At 44.8% G+C, this 19,405-nt stretch overlaps 4 protein-coding genes across 4 annotated transcripts; 1 reads left to right on the top strand and 3 right to left on the bottom strand.

Annotated features, from left to right (window-relative positions):
* LOC8079306 lies at positions 9,471 to 10,206 on the bottom strand. The gene is made up of 2 exons (XM_002437145.1): positions 10,135 to 10,206; positions 9,471 to 10,043 (listed from the first exon to the last, which is right to left on the bottom strand). The coding sequence occupies exons 1-2, from the start codon at positions 10,204 to 10,206 to the stop codon at positions 9,471 to 9,473; spliced, it is 645 nt and encodes a 214-aa protein (XP_002437190.1).
* On the bottom strand, positions 10,713 to 13,085 carry LOC8065030 (actin cytoskeleton-regulatory complex protein PAN1). Its single transcript, XM_002437144.2, has one exon. The coding sequence runs from the start codon at positions 13,065 to 13,067 to the stop codon at positions 11,877 to 11,879; it is 1,191 nt and encodes a 396-aa protein (XP_002437189.2). The 5' UTR covers positions 13,068 to 13,085; the 3' UTR covers positions 10,713 to 11,876.
* LOC8079305 (1-aminocyclopropane-1-carboxylate oxidase 1) lies at positions 15,762 to 17,104 on the top strand. Its single transcript, XM_002438560.2, has 3 exons — positions 15,762 to 15,897; positions 15,983 to 16,197; positions 16,314 to 17,104. The coding sequence occupies exons 1-3, from the start codon at positions 15,796 to 15,798 to the stop codon at positions 16,876 to 16,878; spliced, it is 882 nt and encodes a 293-aa protein (XP_002438605.1). The 5' UTR covers positions 15,762 to 15,795; the 3' UTR covers positions 16,879 to 17,104.
* On the bottom strand, positions 17,237 to 18,877 carry LOC8079304. Its single transcript, XM_021448743.1, has 2 exons — positions 17,637 to 18,877; positions 17,237 to 17,520 (listed from the first exon to the last, which is right to left on the bottom strand). The coding sequence occupies exons 1-2, from the start codon at positions 18,820 to 18,822 to the stop codon at positions 17,450 to 17,452; spliced, it is 1,257 nt and encodes a 418-aa protein (XP_021304418.1). The 5' UTR covers positions 18,823 to 18,877; the 3' UTR covers positions 17,237 to 17,449.

Raw genomic sequence — 19,405 nt, 5'->3', positions numbered from 1 at the left:
CTTGATCAAGAAGGACGACCCTGGTGTTCCAAGCATCGAGTGAACAATCAACGGATATTCTTTTTAGAAGACACTCTATGACACCGGATCTGACGTCAACATACTGGCCGCAGTCACTTATCAGCTCCTCCATGGAACCATGTCCCTACAACTAACATACATTCAGCTCCAGATGATTTTAAGGTTATTGACATGGGAGAAGACAAGTACGATCCACCCATCATCCTTGGAAGACCGTTCCTCAGCACCGTTAAAGCAATCATCTACTTTGGAACTGGAGAAGTCCACATGCATTTCCCCTCTGAGAAGGTACGCCGCTATTTTACTGACCCTAACTATATAGTTGAAGACTCTAAGCAGGTCAGGACAAGAAGAAGACAACGCAACCGCAACCAGAGAAGGCAAAATCATCAAGGACGGATGGGTAGACTATGATGGAGAAGTTGTAAGGTCTGAAGACATATAACTAGAACAGAACTGTCCTGAGGAGACCGTAGCACCGAGTCAGGTGTGTAGAGAGAAGATAGTTATACACGAAGAGGAGGCACCGCCGGAACCACCGACTACGCCATCCAGCGAATCCCAGGACGATTGAGAAAACGGAGAGTCCCGTTCGGAGGACGTAAAAACACCGAACGCCTTGCCAAGAGGTAAACTTGGTAGTTATCTTTTTCCTTTCAATTATTTTAGTTAATCAGGTTCATATCATCTTGAAAAGAAAATAAAAATGTTTAAAATAGTAAGCCCCATGTGAGTATGCTCATGGCATAAAACCCATAAGTACATTCACTGTGGTGGCATAAACATGAAATAAACATATTCCTGTCCTATAACATTTATTGAGGAGGCTCAACATAATAAAGGCTAGATATTTATGCTAACACTTAACTAGTTCCACAAAGCTTTGTTGTCTATTTGAGCTCCACAGAATTCAAGGATCAAAGAAGACTAGCAGATGGAGGACATCCTAATCGATGTCAGGGTGCTACCGACATTCAAATATACCTCCACCACTTACTAGCTACATCAGAAGAAATTACGTCAAAATTCAGCTTGGGGGAGAGCACCCTCATTTATCCAGCTAAGTGTTCTACTCATCTTTATACTTTACTCAAATAATAAAAAGATGCATAATCATAAAAACTCAAATAAAGATTTTATGCTTATATATATATCTTTGCTTAGTTTGCTAAATAAATAAATAAAATTTGCTATGAACTCTCATGATAAGCTCTCACATGGAAGTGATGAATAGTTGCTCTGCCATGACTAGTTCTCAAAATTGAAATCTCTCTCAAGTTTAGGCATGACTGTTATTAATTAAGATTTGCTCTAAACCTGAACTTGTGGGGAGAGTACTTGATCTAAAGTCTAAGTCGTTAACGGATATGATATGGGAAGGTCGAGCTGCTGTTTATCTGTTCCTAGAGATGCTAGAATTCTGGAGAATTTTATCTTTGAAAATCTTTAAAATATTACATGATGAGTTCCTGTATGATGAGAGTTTAAATTCCTACCACAGCCAGATATACATGCTTGCTAGACTTTGAGCCACACATTTACTTTTTACTGCTTATGAGCATTGAGTGTGGTCAAGCTGTGTAGACCCTTACGAGCTTGTCATGTGGTTAAAATCAAGATTCACTTGCACGTTCACTCATACATGCTGCTTCTACTCCGGAAGTACGCATCCACATATATCCATCTATTTCCATCTCCAGAACCACCCAAAAATATTCTACTCCTAATCAGGGAGAGAATAGCCAAAAATATTTCTGTTTTTCCCCTGTGAAATAAATGCTCAAGTTATCTTGTTACTACCACTTGCTATATTATTTCAGGAGATGAGTGCTCTAAAAAAAGAGAGAAAAAAAAGAGAAAGTATACGAGGAAATAAAAAGGGGCAAGTGTCCGGAACCTCGAAAAAAAAAGAGTGAGACGAGAGGTAAAAATGGACAAGTGTCCGACAGTAGAATTAGGGGTACAAGATACCCACCTGGGAGAAAAGAAAAAAAAGAAAATATAGAGCATCTCATTCTCCTCAAAAAGTTTCAAAAGAGCAAGAAAGGTATGTATCCCCTCAAAAGAGCACAAGTAGAATTAGACTTTCACCATTGTTATCACCATCATTACCATGCACCATTCATTCGCCACACATGCACATCTTGATTTGACTTATTGACTTGTTCTTCTGGATCCATGGTTTGACTATGCAATAAATGTCTTGTAAGTATGTATTAGCTGTCTCCCACCTATGAGCTCCAGATATCAAAAGCCTTATTAGAGTTGGGTGAGAGAGAAGGCAATGTCACTGTGCTCCATACCAAAAATACTACATACTTTGAGAGAAGGCATATACCATTACTGCCTTGGTAAGGATCCAGAAATACCACAAAAGAGAGACTAGAGAGAGTCATACAAGGAATCTCTGAGTTTTATTTGAAAATCTGCAAAAACTCCAGAGCTATAGTTAATCGAAGAACAAGAGACATGGCGCTTGACTAGACCGTTCTATCTTTTAACTACTCAAGACAGAAGTGACGGTTACAAGTCCCATGGTGAAAGGTAAAATGAGTAAGTTTTAAGTCTTAACAGTTTACTCTAACCAGAGATGAGATCTTGTTTGAACGCATGTATATCTTTAAGGCATGAAACCACTGCAGAAACTCTTGAGTTCATCTTTACTCAGGGACGAGCAAAGGTTAAGCTTGGGGGAGCTTGTTGACGGTCCTTAATGCTCACAATTAACCATCAACTAATCATAGAAAAGGATCCAAATGCAACCAACACCTAGACTTAGGGTTTTATCTGATAGAATTCCACAAGTTTTGGTGTTTGTCTATTTCTGCAGGGGGTTATCAGGAAATACGGAAGAAAGGCCCACACGTCGGGTTTACATAGAGATATTAACGTGCCGCACAATTATCTACCATCTAGAAGACTCCAGAAGCCACGAGAACGAACGGGAGACGTAACGGAGCCGGGCACTGGGCGCCCGCCCTCCCTTACTGGGCGCCCGCCCTCCCCCCTGGACCAAACAGAGTCCAATTCGGGGACAACACTCCACCGACCTAATACTTCAAGGAAAACCACACGATCAATGTCGGTTTGATCCGACGGCCCAGATTCACTTGAAGGGACTATAAAACCAGACCCTCCTGGCCCCTAGAGATCATACCTCTTCTACAGAATCAAAGCTAGGGTTTCAATTCTTCATCCAAGTAGAGAGGATCCCTCTAGTTCTTCTAGTTCTACCTCTAGTTCATCTAGATCTAGTTCTAGTTCATCTAGTTCTAGTTCTAGTTTCTCTAGTTCTAGTTCTAGTTAGTTCTAGTTGTAATCTAGAAAATAGGGAGAGAGAAGAGGAGAGCGGAGGAGGAGCCGGATCTGTCGGATCTTCCTCAACATTGTACTTTTGCAGCATCTGGTTCGTTCTTCATCGTTCTCCAGGTTCTTCAACTCATAACTCCTGAGTTCTCTAATTACTTTTATTTACATTCAAGTTATTTATTGGATTCCCGCTTGCATCAAGTGCTCTAGTCTTTGAAACATTAGAGTAGTAATTAATAGATTAGACGTGGTGTTTAGTCTTGCGATCACCTGGAATTGCACCCAATCCTGCGGATTGTTGTGGTAGCCTTAGGGTAGTGACAGCCCTAACGGTCGACGTATTCCACCTCGTTCGGATCGGTGTTTGTAGGACCGTAGTCGGAGCTTCCTAGCCCCCTTCTCATCTCTTTCTGTGGTTAGTGTTCTGATGTCCCGATATAGATAATCTTGAAGTAATTCTTGATTCTTAGATCAACTAGAGAACTCTCAGGAAACTTCCTCTCTTCCCACCAAAAATAATTATATAGTTATCCTTGGGCGATCTTGGATCTTAATTAGTACACTCACGTTCCTTGTGGAAAATCGATACTCTGCAATACTCCCGGGTGAAAGCTACATCGGTATCCGTGCGCTTGCGGATTTTTTTTGTTTGCGTTTAAAATACCCAACAATGAGGCTTGCCAAGCTTATCAGGATGAGGCCACTTCTCGCCCTCATGGCAAAGGTGTGGCTGCCCCTGAGGATGAGGAGTACCATGAAGAAGACCATGATGACGACGACGATGATGATGACGGTGACGATGAGGACTTTGACATTGAGTAGTTGTTTCTTCTCTAAGCACGGCCTACCCCTTTTGGCACTTGTTGACAAAGGGGGAGTGTTAGGCTTTGATCTTTCATGTAATAAGCTAGATGTCGTGGTAGGCTTAAAAACCTCTTAGTTTGGATTATCTATGTCTCGTGGTGGCACTATGTGATGGACATCTTTATATATTTTGTGTGAGTTGGATGATTGTAGGACAAGTTGTTAATCTTCATTTTATCTACTTTGTTTACTTGTCCTTGTCCCTTTTGTTTGTTTGTTTGTTGATTGAGTTTTTGTGATGGCCATGTACTTAAAGTCTATCTTGGTTTATTGGCCATCCTATTCTCTCCACTTTGTTGTGTGAATATAAACTGTCATATTGCATACTCTTTCACGGTTATACTCTTGTTCACACTTGTAGCACCCCACGGAGTGCAAAATTTAGGGGGAGCTTGTTCTTTGATGTATGTTTCTTAAGTGATGAAAATCACCCTTGAAATTCAAATTCATGCATACATCAAGGGGGAGCTCGCTGTAAATTTTGGACTTCAAAAGCTTTTGATTTTCATTTGTAAGCCTAAACTTGGTTGTCATCAAGCACCAAAAAGGGGGAGATTGAAAGTGCATTTGCCCCCTATGTGGGTTTTGGTGTATTAATGACATCCAATTTAGGGACTAATGCGTTGTATTTGAGATTTGCTACAGCTACTGTTCTCATGAAAGATGCAAAGGTTCGACTTAAGATGAAATGGTATCCCCCAATCTTCGTTCGTGAGAAAGGCATTGGAATCAACCTAGAGCTTATTTGTTTATCTTTTAACTTGGGGATAGGTATGCCGTACTATCAAGAGGGATTCAGAGGTTGTTGGTTTTGGAAAGATAGAGTGCTCAAGTCTTTCAACTAAAATGTTTTAGAAACACTCTAGCACCTCTCTTGCACTTTAGGTTACCTTCTGGTGTTTCTGGTGTCGGAAGTCCCGACGTGGGTCGAAACTCCCGACGTGCTGCGCGAAGACTGTGAACGTCGGAAGTCCCGACGTTGAGTTCTGTGCGCGCACGTGTCGGAAGTCCCGACAAGCGTCGGAAGTCCCGACGCCAGGACTTTGGCTGGTTGTTCCCTCGCACAAGCACCACCAGTCCCGACCAGCGTCAGCAGTGCTGACGCGTCGGAAGTCCCGACGCATGTCGGGAGTTCCAACTTTGCCCTTCTGCGCTGACCTAGGTTACCAGTTGCACAGTGTTTCCTATGTGTGTCGGAAGTCCTGACCCTGTGTCGGAACTTCTGACGTAGATCTGAGCAGACTTTTCTCCCAGTAGTATAAATAGCTCTCTCTGTGTTTCTAACCGTTACCCACTCATTCATTGCGACCAACCCTCAGACAAAACAGCTCCCAAGCATTCAAGACTCCTCTCTCCTCTTCATCTTTGCTCCTAACTTCGATTCACCTAAGATTTGGAGCGATTGGAGAGTGGATAAGTGAGAGCAACGCTTTGAAAAGCTTGAGCACTTGATCTCTTCGTCAAGCCGGCAGGTTTTGAGTTTATTACTCTTGGGTTCTTGGAACCCTAGCCGGCTAGGCGTCGTCCAAGAGCTTCCATCTTGTGGAATAGCCTTGGAAAGTTTGTATTACCCGGTTTTTCTTAGTGGAAAGCTCAAGTGACCTTTGTGGTTACTTTGAGGGAGGCAAGGAGGTGAAAGAGACTCCGACCTTGGTGGTCACCTCAACAACGAGGACGTAGGAACTCCTAAGTGGGGTTGCCGAACCTCGGGTTAAATCTCTGTGTCTCTTGTGGTTGTTTTTCTTAAGATCTACTTGTATTACTTGTGCTTGCTTGTGCTTCAACCTCCTTTTAGGGTTTGGTCTCGATCTACGGTTTGGGGGACTCTTGGTGTCAAGGAAGGCTCTCAACATCCTCTTCTAACCACTAGACAGTGGTGTTGTAAGTTGTGGATCTCACAAAGTTCATTTAAGCACTTGTAGTTCATTTCACGTAGGTGTCGGAACTGCTGACAGTTTGCGTTGGAACTTCTGACAACGTCGGAAGTTCTGACCCAAACTGTCGGGACTTCCGACAGTTGCTGACAAGTGACTTTGAGTTTTGTGTAGAATTTTTTAGATACGCCTATTCACCCCCCCCCCCCTCTAGGCATTGTTTAGATCCTTTCATTGTCTGACCCTCTGATGGTGCACGTGCTGGTGTAGCAGTCTGGGTCGGCTCAGTGTGCTCTATAGCTATCTGTGTCGCTGCTTGAGTCTCAAGTCTTGTGGAGAAGCTGGCACGGACTCAGTAGTTGTTGCTGAGGTCTCTGGAACTATAGAGGAAGGAGCAAGCTTGGCAAGATAAAAGCTGCAGGAGCCTGCTGAGGAGGTGGAGTAGACATGCCTGTCAGAGCACTATATGAAAACAACAGATCCTGCTCCGCTGAACTCATGTAAATCATGTATTAACAGTAAATACGTTAACGAAACTGAGGCTATTGGAAGCTCTACTGAATGGGGCCTGTTGGTAACAAAGGAGACAACTGATCTCCAATTTATAGAGCTGATGGCGCAGGTAGTGTTGCCCATCGGATTCTCCCATTAATCTCCCGCATGGTTTACATATTTCCTTATACGTTTTGTCCTCATGTGATCAGTGATCACGTATTGCGACAGTGATTACATATACTATCCAGATTCACTCACATCGAGGTAATCATATTTATGGAAATTAATCATAATTATCGAGATTCACTCACATCGAGGTAATTACAATGGCAACAGATATAATGCAAACTCATCTCATGCAAACTGTGCAAACTCTAATCTGGACCGCAGGATGTTGATCTAAGGGGAGCACATGAGAGAGGTGGAAGGAGGGATTTGTAAAAGTGTGATTAAGAGCGGGCGGTTAAGTGCAAAATTACCCAATCTCTCCGCGCTCCTTGGATCAACATCCTGTGGTCCAGATTAAAGTTTGCACAGTTTGCACAGGAGATGAGTTTGCACTAAATCCATTGCCAGTTACATTTATCGAGTTAATCACATTTCCCAACAGGTTATCCCATTCCCATCCCAATGCTCCCTGCTGCATGTGCCCGGCATCTCCAAGGGTTTTGTATATTGGAGTTGCCATTTGTTGTTATTTACTAACTCCTAAAATAAAATACAAAGTCTAAAAATAGGTTATCTCCAAAGGTTTTGCATAAATTGAGTTGGCAATTAGCTAAATATGACCCAGCCGTGTTTTTTTTTGCTTCGCGTGACTTTATTTCGCGCCGCTGCGAGTTTCTGCGCGCCGCCAGGCAATTGGTGTCTGTGTGTTTCATTGGTTGGTACGTAGACCTGGCCCAGTATTCATACGTGAAAGAAACAGTCGCAATCTTCTAGGTGAACCTCCGCGCAAGAGAAGATACGATTGAGTTGCATCTCCTTCTTTTCTATGTAAAGAAAGCCAATGAAGTATCGTTAATAGCAGATAGCAAATACATTCACAAGCCAATGAAGTATTTCACAAGTTCGTTCGTCCAGGATCCCGGTACCCATGATGCCGCCACTGACTTCATCAAGCAGGATTGCGCTACGAATCTCCAAGGTTCGTCCTTCCTAAATCTTTGTGACCGTTGTGTATTTTTTATTTTGTTCAATATTTTGAGGCGTGTAATTGTTCTTAGCTGTGGCGGAAGACGGTTTCTAGATCACGTCTGCGAAGACGATTGGACGATGAGTCTTCAGACGACGATGATTACTTCATGTATGTAGCTGCTCGGGTTGTGCACACATTTTTCAGAACAAAACGAAGGCCTGGTGGATCAATCCCTGGCCATGCTGTTATTTATCGCGATAGAGAAGGCGGCCACCAGAGGATGTATCAAGATTATTTGGCGGATAATCCGACGTATGGTCCAGATTTATTCCGTCGGAGGTTATTGTTCTTTCACATTACATTAATTCATTGTATTTTTTTTATTTTTGTTGAGGTATTGAACTTTTATTTATTTTCTTCAGATTTAGAATGAGCCGGCCACTTTTCCAATGCATCATGGATGCCGTTGAAACACATGATAATTACTTTGTGCAGAAAAGGGATGCGGAGGTGTGGTCGGTCTAAGTTGCTTTCAAAAAGTTATTGTCGCTCTTCGTATGCTCACATATGGGGTTTCTGTTGATGCTACCGATGAGTATATTCATATAGGCGAAAGCACTGCGCTTGAGAGCCTACGTAGGTTCGTTGCTGTAGTTGTAGAAATATTTGAAGCGGAATACCTAAGATACCCCACTGAGGCTGACGTAGCACGCTTGCTAGCGGTCAATGAGAAAAGAGGTTTCCCAGGCATATGCTAGGGTCCATCGATTGTATGCATTGGGAATGGAAGAATTGTCCAATGCAATCACAGGGGCATTACAAGGGGCATGGGAATAGGCCAACTATCATTTTAGAAGTTGTTGCATCTCATGACCTTTGGTGTTGGCATGCATTTTACGGGATGTCTGGTTCTCATAATGATATCAACATTCTTCACCGGTCTCCATTGTTCGACAACTTGGCGGAAGGTAGAGCTCCAGAGGTGAACTATACCATTAATAGTCATGACTATAAGATGGGTTATTTGCTCGCCGATGGTATTTACCCCCCATGGGCGACTTTAGTCAAGACTATCTCATCTCCTATGGGGAACAAGCAGAAATATTTTGCAACAGCACAAGAAGCAGCGATGAAGGATGTCGAAAGGTTTTTTGGTGTGTTTTAGGCTAGGTTTGCCATTATTCGACAGCCAGGTTGCATTTGGGACAGGGAGACACTTGCATTGATCGTGAGGGCTTGTGTTATCATGCACAATATGATTGTTGAGGATGAAAGAGTTGTCGACCCTGATGAGCGGTTCCCAGATGTTGGTGAAAATGTGCAACCTTCTCATGGCACGCCTAGAATTTATTGAAGCCTATAAACAGATCAAAGACAAGCCAACACACTTCCAGATGAAAGAAGACCTCATTGAGCACGCATGGAACCGTCATCCTGATTTATACCACATGGAACCGTCATCATGATTTATAATGCATATAGTATTACTTAACATAGTGTTTTCATTGAAGTGTCATAAACTATTTTTTTATTAGTGTAAACAATATGTCACTGAAACATTTATTTTTATAATCACTGCACAATAATCACTTACCTAGCTGAAATGCACACACGACATTGCCTCACACCACTTTTTAAGTTCAAAAAAAATCTGAAACAAAGGGTCTGCTGAATGAACTAAATTGACATTGACTAAATAAACTAAAGGTTCACTTGATGATGAACTAAATTGACATTGACTAAAATTAAATTCTAGGATTAAACTGAAACTAATTTCCCATATGCCGCGCAAGGATCTTCTTCTTCATAATCTCTAACCACTGCAGCTGGTCTTGGTCAAGGGAGCTCTTATCCGCTAACATGATGTCTTTCTCCTCCTTCAGGAGCTCGGCTTCAAATTTTTTTTCTTCGTTTGACAGTCGCTTCTTCTCAAGCTCAAGTGCAGCCTTCTCTACCTCAAGTGCAGCCCTCTCGATCTCAAGTGAAGCCTCTCTTGCCTTGTCTCTTTCCAATTCACGTGCCTCCTTCTTCTCCCACATCTTTTCCAAAGCTGCAAGAGAGGCGTCGTCACGCCTAGCTTGTTTTACCTGCTTCTGACCCTTTGGCCTCTTTCGTTCTTCGGAACCTGGGGCTGCAACCTCTTCCACTTCATCATTCTTGCTCGATTGTACATTGCTCGGCGTGGATGCCTTGGTAGTCTTTTGTTTTTTGTTCTTATGAGCCATTTCAATCCTCAATGACTTCCACTTGTCTTCATCCTTCAGCTTGTGATAACAATGCATAAGAGTGAACGGCTTATTTTCGTCGTCTTCTCCAATGTATGTATCCAATGTTGCATTAATCTGCACAAATAAGATATTTGAAAGGCTTATATTTTTCACAAATGAACCAAATATTGGCAAACAAATAAAAGAACCAAATACGAAAACATACCATGTCTTGGATAGTTGCTCCACTAGCATTCCTCCGCTCAATTCTCTCGTAGCATGAACAGAACTTGTTCATTTCTCTCTAAATAGTGAGCCACCTATGCATAAGAGAATTCTCTGTTCTGACACAGACGGCTGTCTTTTTATCCTTGTGTTCATCAAAGAATGCACGAATTCTATCCCAAAAAGTTGAACAAGCTTGATTGGCCCCGTTAATGAGATCTTTGCTAACTTGCAACCAAGCAGAGCATATGACTTTATCTTCCTCATTGTCAATTTTTTTGCCTATGTGATGCACCCTTTTTAGCACGACGGCCACCACCAATACCTTCAGTTCCTTGGGATTGCACAACATCATCTTGCAATTCATCAGAAACAACACTATTACCAGTGAACGGAGTAGGGGTGTCTTGCGTGAATGGCAAGTTCAAGTCGTCCAAGCCAGGATCATTAGGATTATTTGAAGTGAGTATGCCCGTATAGAATCCAACATTCTCCATGCCAAAGAATCTACCAAAGCAAATAATTACAAAGCATCCATCCTGGTTCACTCTAAGAACTTGAAAGCTAATGAAACAGGAGTAAAAAAAAAGGTGTCTGGTAGCACATTATTTGGTCACATTTTTTAACAAAAACATCTCGATGGCTCAAAGACAAACAAATCAAACACCAATGCCACTGCTAACCAGTCATCGACTTTGCATACATAACTTCAGATCCTACTATGTTGTGATTAGGCAGAAAAAAGAAAGGAAAAAATTGGATGGACGATGGGTCCATCCCACCTCTGGTATACCCCTGCACTCGATGGTGGACACGTGGCTGAGAAACAAATCAGACGCTCAAGGGAACTTGGCTCCTCCCGACGCTCCTTCGCATTCGTGTTAGCATATTGGTCAGTGGCTCGGCTTGGCTCCTGAGTGCCTTGTCGTGGCCGATATGTGTGGCGGCGCAACAGCCAACATATCCAGGCATCCAGCTAAAGGCGCATGGTGAGAACTTCACCGGATCCTCGCCGCTGCTCATTGCGAACCGCCGGTTCATGCTGTGACTCGGGAAGACGTACATGACGTTGCACCTAGAGTTCTACGGTGGCCGCACGACACCGACGTACTGATGGCACACAGCACTGATGGCGCAGCTGGAGAATGCCACGGAGCGCCAGTCTACGGCCACCTCGATGCTCGCGCGTTCTTCGTGGGCGACGGCGGCGGACAGAGGGGTCGAGTGCTCTCGTTCGGCACGTTCGTCCACAACCTCACCGGCTTGCGGCTTGTTCATCCGGCGATGACGCAGGACGACGACAGCAACCTCCACGCGTACTACTAGGCCAGCGGCTCCATGGCCAGAACGTCGGGCTACAGGGCAATCTCCGAGGAGATTGCCGGTCTGTGCGACGGCAACGGGCAGCGGCAGCTGGGCGGCTTTGACGTGGTGCTGCGGAAGCGCGTGTTGGTGGCGACGTGGTGCGGCCAGGCACTCGGCGTGCGTCGTGGACTCAGGCGCTGTCCCTGCTGACCGGTACCCGAACACGAGGAGCCGAGAGATGCTTCGCGAGGAGCCATGTTCTTGTGAGCGTCTGATTTGTTTCTCAGCCACGCGTCCACCATCAAGCATAGGGGGTGCACCAGTGGTGAGATAGACTCATAGCCTACCCAATTTTTTTTTCCAAAAGAAAGGCCCTAGCAGGGCCAAGAGCCAACGCTGCTACACTGGAGAATATCAGTGCGCACGATACGGCAACAGCTACGCGCTCTGCGCCTCCAAGAACGCGTGGAACTCCGCCCTGGCGATCGCCAGACGCGGCGTGATGCACGGCGACGATGGGCACGACGACGACGCCGCATCGGCCGCCACCGCCGCCGTCGAGAACCTCACGTGCCTCTGCGACGACGTCGACGGCCTGGCCGAGTCGACGATGAGCCGCGACGACGCCGAGTTCTTCAGTATCCCCCTCGTCGCCGCGGGCGCCTCCCCGTCGAACACGAACGCCATCTTGACCGGCGCCTCCGCATCGCCGTCCGCGCAGCTAATCTTGGCCACCTCCGTCGCGTGGCAGTCGACGGCGTCGTCCACGGGCGGCGGTGGCGGCGGCAACGGCGGAGGAGGGCTCCACGACCCGCACTCGAACCTCTCCAGCGACGCCACCCGCGACGCGCTGCTGCGGCGGGGCCTGAAGCCCGACTGCTGCCTCTGCATGCTCGACGACACGGCCGCGGTGGTGGTGCCGGCGAAGGCGGCGGCGGTGGCGGGCTTCCTCTTGGAGAAGCCCGGGAAGAGCATGCACAGCGCGCCGCACGTGAAGCCGCCGTCCTCCTCGGCGAACGTCTTGTGCTGCTGGACCGGCTCCCGCTCCTCGTCGTCGTGCGTCGCCATGGTACTCCTGCCCTCGGCGCGGGGCGCGGACCTCGACAGCGTGGACGGCGCGGGCGCGGCGACGAGCCGGGCGAGCGCGGCCGAGTGCTGGCGGGCGAGGGAGCGTAGCACGGAGGTCGGGCTGTGGGTGGTGGCAGTAGGCTGCTCCTCCCACTTGGCGCCACCAGCACCTGGACGAGCGCCGCCGTGCACCGGGGAGGAGGCCGCCGAGCACGGCAGGCTGGCGCCGACGAACGTGGGCCGGCGGAGAGGCGGGAGGATCGGGGACTGCACCACCACCTCCGTGAGCACGGAGGGCGCGGAAACCGGCGAGTCCCCGTCGGCCACCATGCCCAGGCGGCGCAGCGACGCGGGGTCCACGGGGATCTGCCGTTCCTTCACCGTGGATGGCGACGCTGGGGCCGGGCTCGTGCTCGTGCTCTTGCCGCGGTCTGCCGGCGCTGAGCCTTCGTCTGCTCCTTCCTGTGGCGCCGCCTCCGCCACCGGCGCTTCGCTCATGGCGTCGGGTATGTGCTCAAAACGACGTGTATGGGCTTGTGTTGTGTTGGCGGATTTGTGCATGAGCTGACGAAAAACTGATCGAGGGATCAGGTCTGCGAGCGGGCGGCTGCTTAAAACGAAATGGCGGTTTGACCAATTTACAGGCCGACGGTGTGGAAGGTGGTGGTGCGTAGTGGAGAGCATGAAAGGAGAAAGGCATCACGACGTGGTACGTGATCGTCATGTACATGGGCACTCCTACTAGTATTGGTGCCTTAGTGCTTCACCATGCATACACTATGATAAAAAGAAAGTACAATAAAAAGGTTAGTCGAATATGATAATATAATCAAACCACGTTCAAAGTCAGACACTTCTTAAAAGAACAACAGCAGCAGACTCCCGGGCTGCTGCTTTGGGTTAGCTAGTTGAGAATTCATTTATACTAGCATCTAGCAAAAACCCAAATAAAATACTTAAAATAGAAACATGAGGAAGCATGGTTATAGTACAATGTTAGAGGAATGTAAAGAGGAACTAGCCAATCCAACATGAGTTCATAACAAACTCAGAACTCAAATCATAATCGGTGACGCGATGTTAAAGGGAAGTGGAGGGGGAGGAGGGTGGGCGACCGACGTACATTAACTGTCGGATTGTTCGCTGGACTGAAAACTACTGAACGACCGTGAGAATGAAACGCCACTATTTCACGAACGTTCAGTGGAAACGAAAGCAGCGGTCAATTTTCGACAACCATTTCTTTTCTTTTTTTGGAAAGTGCATATGTTACTTTCTATTTTTTGACAAAACAGGAATCATTTCTCTTTCTCTTTTGAGGCATTCGATTCTCTTTTCACTTTCTTTTGCTAGATCACCCGCTCTTTTTTTTATTTTTTTTAAGAAGCATGTGCTCATAACTTATAAAACGGAATTAAAAGCATAACTTTCACGATAAACTTAACAATACTAACTTAGAAGACAACATAAGTTCGAGGAATAACTCAACATTGCTAGTTATAGTATATAACTTATGTACATAAGTTTACTCCCATTATTTTGAAATTATAAGGTATATGGACTTTTCTAAATTGAATTTACTATGTATCTAGACACAACTATATATGTATACACATAGCAAAATTAATATATATAGAAATAACAAAACATTTTATAATTTGGAATAGAGGGAGACATAAGTTACACAATACAACTTATGTACATAAGTTACACAACTAATACACTAGTGTATATAGAAAGTTATGCAGTTATTATACACAAACAAAAGGTATACAATACAACTTAGCAGAATAGGTTAGCAGTATAACTTAGCAGAATAAGTTAGCAATATAACTTATATGTTATAAGTTAATATACATAAATTGCTACTAGAAAAATAAAAATCTTCGAAACGTATAGAAGTGGGGTCTAGTTTTGTTCGCCTCGTCATGTTAAACACAGCTGTGTAGGCGGAATTAAAAATAGATATATCATTCAAAAGTTATAGTAATTTGAAATAAATATTTTGCTTTTTTTATGATGACGTCAAAAGCAGAGGGAAGGGAAGTGAAGGGGGAGGAGGGTGGGCGACCGACGTACATTAACTGTCGGATCATTCGCTGGACTGAAAACTACTGAACGACCATGAGAATGGAACTGGGCAACATCACGATCGTTCGAGGGGTCCATGAATTTAGAACACGTAGTAGTGATATTATTATCAATGATTCAATTGAATATAAAGTGAGCTTATTCCTATATTTATATAAAAACTTGTTACTATTTAATGTTGATACTTTTAATATGCTTAAGAACAAATTAGATAAATATCAGATATTAGGCACTCTTTTTAAGTGTCTTTATTAAAAAAAAGAAAGCAGACCGTGGGCTAACTTACACGATTACCCAACTTTTTTTTTAGGATTGCGCGCGCAATTACACCCTAACTGGCACCTGGGCCTGGAGCAAAAGCCCAGTCGGCCCGTCCTCTCTGCATGCGGTTGGGCCGTTCCACCGCAATGTACTTCCACTTCCTACACGGCAGAAATATTAGCCCCGTCCAAATTCCAAAAGCAGATCAAATTATGTGAATCAAGAAGGAAGATTAAAACCGGTTGCAAAAAGATGAATGCATCCAATAGCAAATTCTTCATCTGCGGAACGCCAACAGGTGCTGCTTAAAAAAAGTACAAACATGATCCAGCAAATCTCTGAGAAAATCTAGGGGTTGCATCGACAAACGAAATGCAACGAATGGTTTCGAGTTCAGTTTAACTATTTTGTGATTGACTCTGCACACAGGTCTGCATCCACTGAATCACAAAGTCAAGCTAACTGTCATGATTAGTCTGACTTGGAAGAGATCTCAAACCTGAGATTTTACTCCTCCCAATACCAGCGATCGTTACCATACCATGACAGGGGCAGCAAGAGTAGTTTATCTCAATAGATAACATGCATTACCACTCATTTTTCTATATGGAAGTAAAACAGAATAAACAAATAACAATCATGCTGTGCTCATAGGTCAACCATGTTGATGAATTACCAAGGATGCCACATAGGTTATCTTAGCTAAACCATGTGTGAATAGTGCAATGTATTTGGACATGATTCTATACAAACCTCATAAGAAAGCAAGGTTTCCTTCATTCTCAAACAACATCATGTTAGCAATCTCAAAAGGGATATTCCCAACATTCCTATCTAGGCCACTATAAATACCTGGCCTGCTGTAGATGTAGCGTACCAACTTGAGAAGAGTAGACAGCACATCTGGTTAGACTGCAACACACCAGTGTTTCAGGAAATGGAGATTCCAGTGATAAAGATGGATCAGCTGCATGGCGAGAAGAGGTCAGAGACACTTTCACTCCTCCATAATGCCTGTGCGCAATGGGGTTTCTTTTGGGTAAGTAACAAAATATGCATCATTCTCTATATGAGAATAATTTCATTCTATTTTTTAACATACTGCACGCTAAACTCCATGGCAGCTTGAGAATCATGGAGTCAATGAGGACCTCATGAATAAAATGAAGGATCTGGTGAACAAACACTATGAACAAGACATGGAGAAGAACTTCTACAGTTCGGAGAAAGCAAAAATCCTAGATTATGAAAAAGCTTCATCAAATGTTGACTGGGAGTGCAGTTTCATGTACCGTCATCAGCCAAAATCAAACAGTCATGATATTCCTGAGCTGCTTCGGTGAGTGCAAAGTTTAAATAGAAGAAACACATTTTACTAAGTCTAGCAGTCATCTGTTGTGAACTATAAATCACAAAATTTTAAATCAAACTAACATGATCCAATGAACTGTGCAGTGCAACAGTGTTTGAGTATGCAGAAGAAGTAATCAAATTGGCTGAACAGCTTGCAGCAGTTATGAGTGAAAATCTTGGGCTGGACAAGGATTATATCGAGCAGGCATTTTCTAAACCTTCTGTAGGCATCAAGGTGGCAAAGTATCCAAGGTGCAGTCATCCAGAGCTTGTGATGGGCCTCAGGGAACACACTGATGCTGGAGGGATCATACTTCTATTTCAAGATGAGTTAGTCCCAGGTTTGGAGTTTCTGAAAGATGGCAAGTGGATCGCAATACCTCCAACAGAAGGTAATAGGATTTTTGTAAACCTTGGAGATCAGATTGAAGTGATGACCAATGGAATCTACAAGAGCATATGCCATCGGGTCCTTCCAAATAAGAATGGGAGCCGCCTGTCTATTGCAACATTCTATAACCCTGGTGCCGATGCCATAATCTACCCAGCTCCAAAGCTTACATATCCTAGCCAATATCGTTTCCAAGACTACCTTAATTTCTATTCTACTACCAAGTTTACTGATAAGGTATCAAGGTTCCAGACTACAAAGGCAATATTGAAGTGAATCACATCAGAAGCCTGGAGAAAAGAAGTATCTTGTTCAGCAATACTGCATCAGTGTGTAGATGCGTTTGTATGTAGTGCTCCTAAGGAACAGCAAAGTGTTAGTTTATGTATTTTACTTTCAGTGTTTATCAGTTTGAAGAATAAACAGCTTACACTACTTGTACTTAATGTAATATATTACATGTGGGTTTCTTCAGACAGTAAAATGTCATGTTAGTTATGAAGATGTCAATCTATTATTTAATTAAGAATCTTATAAACACTAAGGATTAACATATACACAATAATAAGTTTGTTGTTTTGTATATGAAACTAAGAAGCTGTATGTTTTGAAGTTAGCAGATGTTAAAGCACCATGCATGCATAGGAGTACTTCTATAAAATTAAAAAGACCTTCCAAAACATTCAGTTAATCTAAGTAGAAATGTAGACTCACAAGTTGTTCGAGTTTAAATGACTTAGCAGTATAAATTCAACTTGCTGGGTGCAGTTTTGCCAACACAGCTTTAGTCAGGAAAGTGTCGGTTCTCTCAGCAGCTCTCTTGAGTAAACCCCTCTGATGCTTACATTCATGCCAACACTTCGACACGAAGCACTTCAGAAAGTTGCCAAATTTCAAGGACCTCAGGAACTTTGATGCCTGGTCATCAATCACAGAAATTAGCTCACCAACGGTGCTCGGTGTCAAGCAAATATCTTGACTGAGAATGTTGTAAAATAGTGTGAACAGAGATTCTGTCCAGACCAAATTAGTACCAATACTCTCCTGATGCTGAGGCATACAAACTGGTTTCCTCTCTTGATCCTCTCCTGAAAGCAGCCTATGGCAGAAAGCAGTGACGTGCAGTGGATGCATGCATTCCTTGATAATACGTGTTAGCACATCACACTGGGGAACATTTAGCCCGCCCTTTCTAAGAACCAGTGGAAATAGTACAGCTTCCAGTGCTGCAGCTGGATGGCGCTTGCAGAGACCCAATGCAGTGGAAAGGAGAACCGATGAAGGTGGTCTTTGAAGCTCGAGTAACTGTGGTAGGAAAACAGAACACAAAACAAGTGCTGGTCCTTTTCCATCCACTCCATCTCCCTCAAGCACTAAATTTGAAAGCAGGACCCTCAGTGTGTCATCGTCAGCTTCCCACGGCTGTACTAAGCTAAGCACTTCAGCAGCATTCCTGGACTGAACACAAAGGTCCTGCAAATCCTTCGCCACCCGCTGGGCCACCAAGACAGATTCCACTGTCACGATCTCCTTCTGCATAGCCATGGCCCTCCGCACGATTGAGTCCTCAAGCAGAGGAGCCTGAGGAAGAACACGTCCAGGCGCCTCCTGCATCTCCACGTCCTCGTCTTGCACCAACACCAAGGTCTCCAACCCAATCCCGTCCAAACCATCCTCACCACCAGGACCAGCACGTGTCCCGCTCCCGCTCCCCGTCAAGCTCCGGCAATCAACAGGGAGCCACGGCAGAACAGGATGCGCCCGCGCGGCCGCTTCTTTAAGCCACATTGGCGGATCGTGAAACCCATCGATGAACTCGTCGGAGACCACACCAGGGACGCCTTCCTCTTCAGGCAATCCGTCGATCAGGTGGCGGGCGCCGCGGACGACCCATAGTCCATACCGGCCAGGCGGGGCGGAGAGGACGCGGGCGGCGAGGATGCGGAGGAGGTGCGGGTCGAGGAGGTCAGCGGAGGAGGCGAGGAAGGAGAGCGCCTGGGACTGGAGGAACGGCGGTAGGGTCTGGAAGAGGATGGCGGCCGTGGGGTCGGAGGCGGAGGCGGGGAGCATGGGCGCTGGCAGGAGGAGGAGGCGCAGGAGCGCGGCGGCCGGGGGAGGCGCGCTGGGGCAGTCTCCAGAGGAGGGGGAAGAGGAGAAGGCGACGGCGTTGGCGGCGGGAGAGACGAGGAGATGGCGGAACAGCGGCAGCCACTGCTCCATTTGGGGGGTCGCCAGAAGCCCGGAAGGTTCCCGCGTTTTTTGTTCTGATTCTGAATTTCCGATAATGAGGTTGAAGTTGAAAGGGGAGTGGAAAACGGACGGGCACTCTATATGCCGGTCTTGGCAGAAGTTTCATAATATAAATAGCTTTATAAATACTGCCTTTATTTTTTAGATTATAAGATGTTTTAATTTTTTAAAAAATATTTAAATTTTATATTTTGCTCAAGCGAACCTACGTATAATAATTGGCTTATAGCCAAGCTGATCAATATTTTTACTGATATAGAAGAGAAAAAAAAAAGAGAAGACAATTTAGCTCTCATGCAAGCAACAAGGTAGGCACGAGAGATAATGCAATGGTGAACCCAGAACTTATACATGTTCGCTTGAATTTATCTGCCAAATGTACCAAGCATTTAATAGTATTTTTCTCATAACAAATTAGCGAACAGTACTTTCTAAACACAAATCTATATAATTAAGGGAGAGCAGTAAAAAATACTCATAGTTTGGCCTTAATCCACCTAATAAACAGACAAGATTTAACAATGGCCATTTATTGTGTACCCCGCCTTTCGGC

This window comes from Sorghum bicolor, chromosome 10, assembly GCF_000003195.3.
Source record: "Sorghum bicolor cultivar BTx623 chromosome 10, Sorghum_bicolor_NCBIv3, whole genome shotgun sequence".
In the NCBI taxonomy this organism is placed as follows: domain Eukaryota; kingdom Viridiplantae; phylum Streptophyta; class Magnoliopsida; order Poales; family Poaceae; genus Sorghum; species Sorghum bicolor.
Note: the sequence above shows the minus strand (reverse complement) of the source record. Positions and strands in the feature narration are given on the sequence as shown.

Coding starts and splice junctions, on each gene's coding strand:
- LOC8065030 (XM_002437144.2), bottom strand. CDS start 13,067: ATGCACAAATCCGCCAACACAACACAAGCCCATACACGTCGTTTTGAG.
- LOC8079304 (XM_021448743.1), bottom strand. CDS start 18,822: ATGGAGCAGTGGCTGCCGCTGTTCCGCCATCTCCTCGTCTCTCCCGCC. Junction 17,521..17,636: donor TCAGCATCAGGAGAGTATTG/GTACTAATTTGG, acceptor ATTGATGACCAG/GCATCAAAGTTCCTGAGGTC.
- LOC8079306 (XM_002437145.1), bottom strand. CDS start 10,206: ATGAACAAGTTCTGTTCATGCTACGAGAGAATTGAGCGGAGGAATGCT. Junction 10,044..10,134: donor GAGCAACTATCCAAGACATG/GTATGTTTTCGT, acceptor TTATTTGTGCAG/ATTAATGCAACATTGGATAC.
- LOC8079305 (XM_002438560.2), top strand. CDS start 15,796: ATGGAGATTCCAGTGATAAAGATGGATCAGCTGCATGGCGAGAAGAGG. Junction 15,898..15,982: donor CGCAATGGGGTTTCTTTTGG/GTAAGTAACAAA, acceptor ACTCCATGGCAG/CTTGAGAATCATGGAGTCAA. Junction 16,198..16,313: donor GATATTCCTGAGCTGCTTCG/GTGAGTGCAAAG, acceptor TGAACTGTGCAG/TGCAACAGTGTTTGAGTATG.